This window comes from Mobula hypostoma, chromosome 4, assembly GCF_963921235.1.
Source record: "Mobula hypostoma chromosome 4, sMobHyp1.1, whole genome shotgun sequence".
Classification (NCBI taxonomy): domain Eukaryota; kingdom Metazoa; phylum Chordata; class Chondrichthyes; order Myliobatiformes; family Myliobatidae; genus Mobula; species Mobula hypostoma.
Genome location: NC_086100.1, coordinates 153838271 through 153849807, shown reverse-complemented (window position 1 = coordinate 153849807; position 11537 = coordinate 153838271). Strand labels below are relative to the sequence as shown.

At 42.5% G+C, this 11537-nt stretch overlaps 1 protein-coding gene across 2 annotated transcripts in view; it reads left to right on the top strand.

The window, feature by feature from the left end:
* Positions 1–435: 435 nt before the first annotated feature.
* LOC134345689 (SWI/SNF-related matrix-associated actin-dependent regulator of chromatin subfamily A member 5) overlaps positions 436–11537 on the top strand; it is a 55165-nt gene continuing 44063 nt past the window's right edge. Inside the window, exons 1-2 of one of the 2 annotated variants that reach the window (XM_063046753.1) lie at positions 436–683; positions 9367–9447. In XM_063046753.1, the coding sequence (XP_062902823.1) occupies positions 591–683; positions 9367–9447 (174 nt within the window). In that variant the 5' untranslated portion in view covers positions 436–590. Of the gene's footprint in view, positions 684–9363; positions 9448–11537 lie in introns of both variants that reach the window. The other variant, XM_063046752.1, reaches the window with a different exon arrangement.

The following is an 11537-nucleotide window of genomic DNA, read 5'->3' as shown; positions in this document are numbered from 1 at the left end:
ACCGTGTCACCTCATTCTCCCCACCCCAGTAAGTCCCTTCCACCTCTTCTCCAAATCAGGCGGAAATATCACGAAGCACGAAGCGGTACTTCTACTGAAGAGAAACAATCTTAACGGTTTAGGTGGAAACAATGAAGCTAATTGTTTTCACATTACGCCACCGCCATCTTGGCACCTCCTCTCCCGGTTTTCAAACCATTCGACAGGATCAGAACTAACCCCTTCGGCTCATGGAATTTGTTTGCCGTTTGATCATAGCCGATTTATTTTCGCTCTCAACCCATTACCACCTCCTCCCTCAATCCACATCAATACTACGCCTCCGCCGCCGCCGCCTCCTCCTCCTCCTCATGCTCCCACTCCGGGCTTCGACGTCACTGAGCATAGATCACAGCCAGTACTCGCGAGAGCGCAGTGGGCGAGTTCTCGCGAGAGTCTGCCGGCGGTGGGCAGCAGTTGAAGCCGGCGAGGGAGAGCCGGGGGAAAGAGTAATCGAGCGGCGGCGGCGGTCGACCTGATCATTCTGCCCACAGCCTTCGATTTGCCCGACCAGCGAGAGAGAGTGGAAAACAGGAGGATTTTAAAACAAAATGTCTGTAGTCGAGGAGAAGTCGAGCTCATGCCCGACTGAAGGCCAGGGAGATACGGCGGGCTCACCGCCCGCGGAGGAAGGCGAGGACAAGGTAAGCGACTGGGGAGGGGATAGTCGCCGGTGTGTGGTGCGGGGCCGGGAGCCACGTCTCCGGGAGGAACGGGGATGTCCCGCCTGTCGGGGCGGTCGGCTCAGCCTTCAGTCCGATCCCGATCCCGATCCCGATCCCGGCGCTGTTTGCCGCCGGTTTTGTCCCGCCAGGAGCAGCCGAATACGGGGCGGGCACACAAGGCAGGGGAGACCCGGCGACATTCACTGGCTTCCCCCGCTGGTCTGGTCCCTGGAACCACACAACTTCTGCTGTTTCTTCCCACCACCATCACCCCCAACCCAGTCGTCGAACAGTAGCGCCTACCACCCGGTCTCTTTAGCCATCCTCAGCCCGTTCGCCGGGAGGAGGGGAGCAGGGAAGCGACCGGGTCCCCGCGGAAGGCCGGATGGCGGTGGTAGCGCGGGCGCATGCTCCACTCCGCGCTTTCCCTCCTTTGTTTAAAAATGAAAACAAGCGTAGATGCTGGAGGTCTAAATGAGATGAGCGAATGATTGAAATGTTCAGCAGATCGTGCCGCATCTGTGGAAAGTAAAGCAGAATTGACTCTTGAGGTCGAAATCGCTTCGTCAGAATTGAGAAGTGGAGAGAGAAATAAAATTAAACAGGGGAAGTCTCTTATGAGGGGAGAGAAACTAGTGTAAACCTGGGTGTTACCCGGTCAATGAGTGAATGGGAGCAGTTAGGGTAAAAACGTAGACAAAGGAACCAGAGTCGTTCACCATCCCGACAGCTTAACGAACTTGATTGTCTCGTTCTGATAAATTGCCTGTTCCCAGCAGCATTTAGCCCAGAAGCATCTGTACTATGCTTCCCCCTTCATTTCATGTTACTCCCCACGCGTCTTTTATCCTCTGCAGTTTGTTTCCGTACAATCATGATGCCTCAATTGCCCTTATTCCATATTTCTAACTTCTGAATTCTGTGATTAGACAATTAAACTCTGTTGAAATTTGCATGAAATTCACAGAGTATGGATAAAATATCCTGCATGAGGTCATTTACTTCGAAATTTCTTTAGATTTCTGTGGTTAATATTTTCCCACCTTTCAATATTTGATTCCCTTTGAACATGTAATCACTTCTTAGGCTGTAGCTCTCTGTTCCCAGATCAGGGAAATGACATTCCCTTTTACCAGGCCCTTGTCGCTATCATTAAATCAGAATAACTATTTATAAATAGGACTATGTTGGTTTTGTCTAAACGATTATCTCATTTAACCATTTCCTTCATTCTCTGGATCAACCTGACAGTTCTATACTGACTCCAATAGGCATATTCCATTTTCAGATATTATCTGTATCAATCTTCACCAGAATGATGTAGTTCATCTGACAGTGCTTTCTAAAAAACAACGTATGGTTAAAATATCGTTCTGTCTAGTCATTGACTGAAAACCAGCTCTCGCAATGGTTGTGTATGTTTATATACTGGGTTGGTATCAAAGAATAGCAAGACCAGTAGTCAACAGCTGATGAAGTAATTGATGTCCCACTTTCATATAGAAGAGCATAGTGCAGACCCTTCTGCCTATGATGTTGTGCCAACCTTTTAACCCACTCCAAGATCAATTTAATCCCTCCCTCCAGAAGCTTTTCATTTTTCTTCCAACCATGTGCTTATCTAAGGGTCTTTTATGTGTCCCTAATATATCTGCTTCTACCAACACCCTACCGCTCTGTGCAATAAAAAAAACACTACCTTTGACTACCACTCTCCTATAATCACCTTATAAGTATGGCCCCTCATACTAGCCATTGTCACCCTGTGAAAAGGTGTTAACTGTCCACTCAATGCCTCATCATTTTGTACACCTCTGCCAAGTCTCCCACTCATCCTCCATTGCTCCAAGGAGAAAAGCTCTAACTCAATCAACTTTTTTCTCATAAGAAGTTCTCTAATCCAGACAGTATTCTGGTAAATTTCCTCTGCCATCTCATAAAGTTTCAACATCCTGGTCACATTATTCCAGCTGTGATCTAAGCAGAGTTTTGTAGAGGTACAACATTACGTCAGAGCTCCCCAACTAATGAAGCTCAACACATTATACACATTAACCAACAAATCAACTTGCACATCATCTTTGAGGGATTTATGGACTTGGGCTCCAGGATTCCTTTGTTCCACCACACTTTAAGAATCCTGCCTTTAATTTTGTACTCTGCCATAAGTTAGACTTACATTATCACTTCACACTTTTTCTGTTTGAACTACCACGTCTCAATCCAGTACTACATTTGTCGATGTCCTGTTGTAGCCTACAAAAATGTTCTACACTATCAACACCACTAACCTTCAAACTTACTAACCCACCTTAACACAAAATACTCTGTAGATGCTGGGGTCAAAGCAACACTCACAACACGCTGGAGGAACTCAGCAGGTCGGGCATCATGCGTGAAAACAATGAGTCAACGTTTCGGGCCGGAACCCTTCGTCAGGACTGAAGAGGGAGGGTGGGAAGGAGAAGGCTGGTAGGTTCCAAGTGAAAAACCGTCTGGGTAGTCTCCAGCCCCTTGGTATGAACGTAGAATTCTTCAACTTCCAGTAATTCCCTTCCCCCTCCCCTATCCCTATTTCACTCTGCCCCCTCCCCCAGCTGCCTAACACCTCCCTCATGGTTCTGACTCCTTCTACTACCCATTGTGTTTTCCCCTATTCCTTCACCTCCCTGCTTCCCCTCCCCCACCCCTTTACCTTTCCCCTTACTGGTTTTTCACCTGGCACCTACCAGCCTTCTCTTTCCCACCCTCCCCCCACCTTTATAGGGCCTCTGCCCCTTCCCTCTTCAGTCCTGACGAAGGGTTCCGGCCCGAAACATTGACTGATTGTTTCCATGGATGCTGCCCGACCTGCTGAGTTCCTCCAGCATGTTGTGAGTGTTACTAACCCACCTTTCCACTTCCTTGTTGAAGACCTTTACTATAATCATGTCCATGTTCTACCTTGATCACTTTTTTTGCCACTTCTTTTAAAAGTCACTCAGACTCACGAGGCATGACCTGCCCCGTATTGACTATTGCTAATCAGACTATGCTTTTCCATATGCTCATAACATCTGTCCCTGATAATCTTCTCCAGTAGTTTTCCCACCACAGATGTAAGATTTATTGGTCTATAATCCCCATGGTTATCCCTGTTATTTTTCTTGAATAAAGGAATTACATTTATCATCTTCCTGTCTTCTGGTACTACATTTGTGACCAGTGAAGGCACAAAGATCATTTCCAACAGCACAGGAATCTCTTCCCTCACTGCCTGTAGTAAGCTGCGGTATATCCTGTCTGACCCTGGGGACTTATCTATCCTAATGTTTTTTGAACGTTCCAACATTGCCTCTTTCTTAACATTGACATGTCCAGTACAGTGCCTGTTCGACACTGACTTCACATTCTAGCAAATAGTGGAGCAGTGTTCATTTAGGTCTTCCCCTACCTCCTCTGTTTCCTTATTCTCCCTAATCAGTCATACCACAACTCTGGTCATCCTCCTGTTCTTCATGTTAGTGTAGGACACCTCAGGAGTTTTTCCTAATCTTACTCTCTAAGGCCTTCTTATGCCCGTTTCTAGACCATAATAAGATTGAGTCTGCTCCACCATTCCAATGTGGCTGATCCCAGATCCCACTCAACCCCATACACCTGCCTTCTTGCCATATCCTTTGATGCCCTGACCACTCAGGAAACTATCAACTTCTGCCTTAAATATACCCACGGTCTTGGCCTCCACCACAGTCTGTGGCAGAGCATTCCACAGATTCATCACTGGCTAAAAAATATTCCTCCTTACTTCTGTTCTGAAAGGTTGCCCCTCAGTCTTGAGGCTGTGCTCTTTAGTTCTGGATAGGAAGTATTCTCTCCACATCTATCCTATCTAGTCCTTTCATTTGGTAGGTTTCAATGAGATCTCTCTCACCACCACCCCGCCCCCCCATAATCTTCTAAATTCCAGAGAGAACATGCTCAGAGCTGCCAAACACTCCTCGTGTTAACCCCTTCATTCCCAGAATTATCCTTTGCAGAAACCATGCTGAATTTTGACCTGTTTTAACTTGTCATTAGTCTCCAAGTACTGCGAAACCTCATCATTAATAATGGACTCCGGCACTTTCCCACCCACTGTGGTTAGGTTAAATGGCCTATAATTTCCTTTCTTTTGCCTTCCTCTGTTAAAGAATGACATTTGCAATCTTCCAGTCCTCTGGGACCATCCCAGAATCAATTGATTCTTGAAAGATCATGACCAATACATCTGTTATCCCTTTAACAACCTCTCTCAGCACTTTGGGATGTAGTGCATCTGGCCCAGGTGACTTACCCACCTTAAGATCTTTGAGTTTGCCTAGCACTTTTCCCTCTGTAATAGCAATGGCACTCTCGCACCTCTGACACACTGCTAGTGTTTTCCAGAGTGAAGACAGATGCAAAGTACCCATTAAGTTCACCTGCCATTTCTTTGTCCCCCATTACTACCCCACCAGCATCATTTTCCAGTGGTCCAATATCAACTCTTACCTCCCTTTTAGTCTTTTGTATGACTGGAATAAAAAAACTTTTGGTATCCTCCTTTATATTATTGGCTAGTTTGCCCTCATATTTCCCTTATAGCTTTTTTCAGTTGCCTTTTAGCTTTCCTTTCATCCAAGTTTCCACTTACTTTTGCTACCTTATATGCCCTTTCCTTGGTTTTTATGCAGTCCTTAACTTCCTTTCTCAACCACGGTTGCCTACCTCTACCATTGAGAACTACTACTTCTGTGGGACATATCTATCCTGGCCTTGTGAACTACAGTCGGCCCTCCTTATCCGCGAGTTCTGCATGCGCGAGGTCAACCAACCGCGAATTGAGAAAACCCGGAAGTGCTCTTCCAGCACTTGCTGTTCGAGCATGTACAGACTTTTTTTTTTCTTGTCATTATTCCCTAAACAATGCAGTATAACAACTATTTTACATAGCATTTACATTGTATTAGGTACTATAAGTAATCTAGAGATGATTTAAAGTATATGGGAGGATGTGCGTAGGTTATCGTGGATCGGGATCGGAAAAAAACCGGGTGTTCTCTTACTAAGTAAGTCGGAACAGGTACATCTGGTATTATTTAACGTCAGTTAGCCAAACGTTTGTCTTAGTATATAGTATATGTTTGACCTTTCTATGCATATAAAATACTTAAGAAATGTATGTTTCAACGCCGGGCGTTCCCGAGTTCAGTCCAATAACAGATCGCTCCCGAGCGCGCTATCCATCCCTGCCGGATTGATAACGGAGGATCAAAAACCCAAAGCCCCAAAACTCAGTAATTAAACCACTGTGTTGCTTAGTAATAATTGTAGCTTTAATTGGGCAGGGCCTGTCTCATTTTATCCTTTAAAATTGTTCCGATCATTGACCGACTGTAGCCTCGTGCTTTTCCAATGACCGATGGTGTTTCACCTCTTTCTGATTACTATTATTTCCACTTTATTTTAAATTGCGATCGTGATTATTTTTGTGAACAGAAACACTGTGGATTCAGAGCTCTGCCACTGTGCCCACTAATGCCCACTGCACTGAGACAGGTTAAATAAGGTCTGGGGTTCCGCTGGGTCCTAAGGTCCACCAAATTAAGCCAGGTTGAATAAGGGACTTGAGCATCTGCGTTTTTTGGTATCCGCGAGGGGTCCCAGAACCAATCTCTTGCGGATAAGGAGGGCCGACTGTATTCTCATAAACTTCAGCCATTTCTGCACTGCCGTCATCCCTGCCAGTATCCTCCTCCAATCCACCTCTCTCATGCCTCTGTTCTTCTTTCCTGGCTCCCTATATTTGCTGTTCAAGCCTCACCCTTTTTCTTGCTTTTTTGCAGAAAAATCCCCTGATATAAAATTCTTTATTATGTTATTAGATTCTTGTCTGGAATTTGACCTATTTATCCTAAATTTAGCTCCATTGAAATAATCTTGTATCTATTTAGAGCCTTTCCCTGTTGCACTCTATAATCTTTATGGGTGGAATTTATATTTTGTCTGTTACAATGAAGGAACAAAACTAACTTGCAAAGTAAAGTTGAAACTGGTGTCATTTCTCAGTTCTTTTGTGCAGGTGATGTGTTTTTGCATTATTGTGGAACTGTCTGTTTATGTTGATGGTTATAGAATCCTGACTGAAGCAGATAATGTCAAGGTTTGTGTGTGTCACTGATTTGGAGCTGAGAGCAGGGTTATGGCTAGTACTGAGGATGATGGTTGTTTCTAATCTGTCAATATGTGTTGATAACAAATTTCAGTAACAGTTGTGAAGTATGTATTTGGATAGAGTTAAGGTGACATATTGAGATAGCAAAGCAATCTTCTCAGCTTATTAATACATAATAAGCAAAATCATGAGCTTATAATATTTTAGAAAATCAGTGTAAGTATTGGGGTTTATTTCTATTGGATGGAAACTACGTTCCTGTAATGCAGCTCCAATCCCTGCCTTGCTTCTCATCCAGTACAAGCCATTTTTTTTAATAGTTCTGTGTTGTCTCCTTCATTTATTCCTCCTGACACAAAGTGAAAACTCATGGAATTCTTGTACTGCTATTTTTGCTTTTCCTATTCCCCAAGCTAAAGATCCCTTTAGCTTCCTCTTTGTCCAAGATAGGAACTTGCTTCTTTTTCAATGCTTTTACCTGTTATGGTAACTCTGGGCCCGTAATGTCGACTGTACCTCTTCCTAGAGATGCTGCGTTCACCAGCAACTTTGATGTGTGTTGCTTGAATTTCCAGCATCTGCAGAATTCCTCATGTTTGCTATGGTAACTCTGTGTTCACTTTCAACTTTCTTGGTTGTATCCCTAATAAGCTCAAACATTCTTTTCTGATCCCTGATGATGTTAGTAGATCCTGCTCCTTTTGACATTGATTTGCCTCCTTTAAATCTATCTCAACTTTCTTTCTTCAATAAAGTAATGTTGTATCCGCTGTTCTTGCTTCACATCTTCCTATTTGTATGCATTTTCCCATGTTGCATTTTTGAGTCTTGCAGCTAAGTTTCTGTTCTTACTAGTACAGAAAGGGTTTCTTCATAAACATTATACTGCTTGTCTAACTAGATGAACAGAAACCCCCTTTAAATATTGGGAAGCCTGCCTTTGATCCCAACAATCAGATTGTTCCCTGATGGATGATCCCACCCTTCTGAGCTTGTGTTTTGGGACTGGTACTAAATTGATCAACATCCCTTTGGCACTGTGAGCTTCCAATTATGCATTTGTTCTTTAACTAGTTTTATAACATTGTTCTTCTTGAACAGCCTTTAATCTCCTGTTGAAATTATAATGCATTACTTTAAACCTTTTTTACTTATTTTTTGATTGCAATCTCTTAGCTAGCTCCTTATACCACCAGCTTCATTGTGTCCAAAACTCTGCTATTCATGTGTTAGCTTGGACCATGTATCATTCGCCCTTGTTGACCTACCTTCGGTGTTGGTTTGTTAACATTTGTGTAAGATTTTTCTACAACCCACTATTTCTCACCATCAGCACATCCCCACTAACCTTCCAGCTTTGCTGTTGTCCAAAATCTGTGCCCTGGTTCCTGTTTTTGATTCTCTGATTATCATTATTCTACCAAATGTAATATTGTCTAGCTTTGCAATCCCCTGATTTTCAGCTTTTTTAAAAAAAAATGTTCTTTCACTTCTTGAACATAACACTCTGGCTCACATCTTAGTGGGACATTTAATTATAGTGGAATTTACACAATGCTGTGTCTAGTTCAGGTTGCCATTTAAAATGAAGGAGCTGTGAAGAAAATGTTTTATAACATAAACGAAAGTGGTTAAGAACAAGAGAATTTGCTCATTTTTGGTGAAGATTAAACAGAGATTCTAAACATTGCTACAACATCACCTTGTATTCCGTCTGGGTAGTCTCCAGCCTGGTGGCAAAGACATGGATTTCTTGAACTTCTGGTTATGCCCGCCCCGCCCCCCCACCATTCCCCATCCCCCTTCTTCCTCTTTCACCTTACCTTTGCTTGGATTTTCAGTATCTGCAGATTTCCTCTCATTCACCTTATCTTCCTGCCTACCCATCACCTCCCTCTGATGCTTCTCCCCCCTTTTTCTTTCTTCCATGGCCTTCTGCCCTCTCCTATTAAATTCCCTCTTCTCCAGCCCTGTATCTCTTTCACCAATCATCTTCCCAGTTCTTTACTTAGGGTTTCGCTTATCACCTAGTGTTTCTCCCTCCCATCCCACCCACTTGCTGAAGGGTCTTGGCCCAAAATGGCGAATATACTCATCTCCATAGATGCTGCCTGGCCTGCTGGGTTCCTCCAGCATTTTGTGTGCGTTGCTTAGAAAATAATTAACCTGTTTATTTGCAGTGCATTGCTATGGAAGCTTTTTGGACTGACTTGATATATAGCAGTTAAGAAGAGAGCTGAGTTAAACTCCAATGAGATCATTTTGGTTAGGTTAAGAAACTTTGACAAATCCAAAGTTTGACAAACTACATCAAAGCTTCAAATACATTAATATTTTTATAAACTATCTTTCTTCAGAATTTAGTTACTTTGCCAGTTTTAAATGCAGCATTGCACAGTACTCAAAATGGCACTGGCTTTGTCTCTAGCACACAGATTGCAATTAAATTGTCCTCAGAAGCTTCTAATATGTTCTCTCTACTAGAAGGAAAGTACTGAGGAAGCATTTACATTCAAGATGCCAAAGCCAGAGGTTAAAGAGGAGGATCCTGCCTATGAAGAAAAAATGGTAAATATAGTAAAGAGGAGAGTAGAGCTGTTCAGATGAAATGTCAATTATCTGATGTTTACTTTTTCTTCCTCTCAAAATCCTTCCTTTGTATTTCCAGCATTTATGTTAATGACAGATTATTAATTCATAGTAGATTAACAATTTATCAGCAATGCTTAATTAAGTGACTTTTAACTTGTATTATCACAACATATGTAGGTAAGGAAAGCTGATTTCCAAACATTAGCATTTGAGAGGTGTCATCTTTGATTACATCAGGATTGATTGATCTCTAATAGAAAGGATTTACTGAAAATACACCTGGAGCATTGCAGATACTTTTGGCCTGCCTGTTTTAAGGATGGATATTCTTGCATTGGAGACAGTTCGTAAAAAAAGTTAAAGTTAGTTCATGGGATGAAGATGTTATGAACAAAGGTTGGGCTGACATTTGTTTTAGGAAAATGAGAAATGATCAAACTGGGAGAATATTCCGAGGAGACTTGGCAAATATTTTTTTTATGTGGAGGGATATAAAACTAGGGGAAAGTGTTTCAAAAAATTGAGTCGATCTTGTAAGATGGAGGTGATAAGGAATTTATTCTCTGAAAATAATGAGACCTCAATATTTTGTATACTAGAGATCATTAAAGGTTGGGTTACTAAAATATTAGACTAATGTAAACTCATTTTTAGTTTATAGGGAAGTCAAGAGTTAGAGGGACTGATGGGGAAATAAAGCTGAGGTCATTGGATGAGCCTTGATCTTAGTGAATGGAAGAGCAGCTTTGGGGATCATTTGCTTCTTCAAAGTAAATTTATTAAAGTACATACAGTGGTATGCAAAAGTTTGGCACCCCGGTCAAAATTTCTGTTACTGTGAATAGTCAAGTGAGTAGAAGATGAACTGATCTCCAAAAGTCATAAAGTTAAAGATGAAACATTCTTTTCAACATTTTAAGCAAGATTAGTGTATTATTTTTGTTTTGTACAATCTTGGAGTGAAAAAAAGGAAAGGAGCACCATGCAAAATTTTGGACACCAAAGAGATTTGAGCTCTCAGATAACTTTTACCAAGGTCTCAGACCTTAAATAGCCTGTTAGGGCTATGGCTTGTTCACAATCATCCTTGAGAAAGGCCAGGTGGTGCAAATTTCAAAGCTTTATGAATACCCTGACTCCTCAAACCTTGTCCCAACAATTGGCAGCCATGGGCTCCTCTAAGCAGCTGCCCAGCACTCTGAAAATTAAAATAAATGATGCCCACAAAGCAGGAGAAGGCTATAAGAAGATAACAAAGCATTTTCAGGTAGCCGTTTCCTCAGTTCGTAATGTAATTAAGAAATGACAGTTAACAGGAGCAGTGGAAGTCAAGTTGAGGTCTGGAAGGCCAAGAAAACTTTCCGAGAGAACTGCTCGTAGGATTGCTAGAAAGGCAAATCAAAACCCCTGTTTGACTGCAAAAGACCGTCAGGACACCTGCACAAATATGACCTTCATGGAAGAGTCATCAGAAAAATCCTTTCCTGCATCCTCACCTCAAAATTCAGCGTCAGAAGTTTGCAAAGGAACATCTAAACAAGTCTGCTGCATTTTGGAAACAAGTCCTGTGGACTGATGAAGTTAAAATAGAACTTTTTGGTAGCAATGAGCAAAGGTATGTTTGGAGAAAAAAGGGTGCAGAATTTCATGAAAAGGACACCTCTCCAACTGTTGAGCACGGGGGTGGATCGATCATGCTTTGGGCTTGTGTTGCAGCCAGTGGCATGGGGAACACTTACTGGTCGAAGGAAGAACGAATTCAATTAAATACCAGCAAATTCTGGAAGCAAACATCACACCGTCTGTATAAAAGCTGAAGATGAAAAGAGGATGGCTTCTACAACAGGATAATGATCCTAAACACACCTCAAAATCCACAATGGGCTACCTCAAGGCGCAAGCTGAAGGTTTTGCCATGGCCCTCACAGACCCCTGACCTAAACATCATCGACAATCTGTGTATAGACCTCAAAAGAACAGTGCATACAAGACGGCCCAAGAATCTCACAGAACTAGAAGCCTTTTGCAAGGAAGAATGGGTGAAAATCCCCCAAACAAGAATTGAA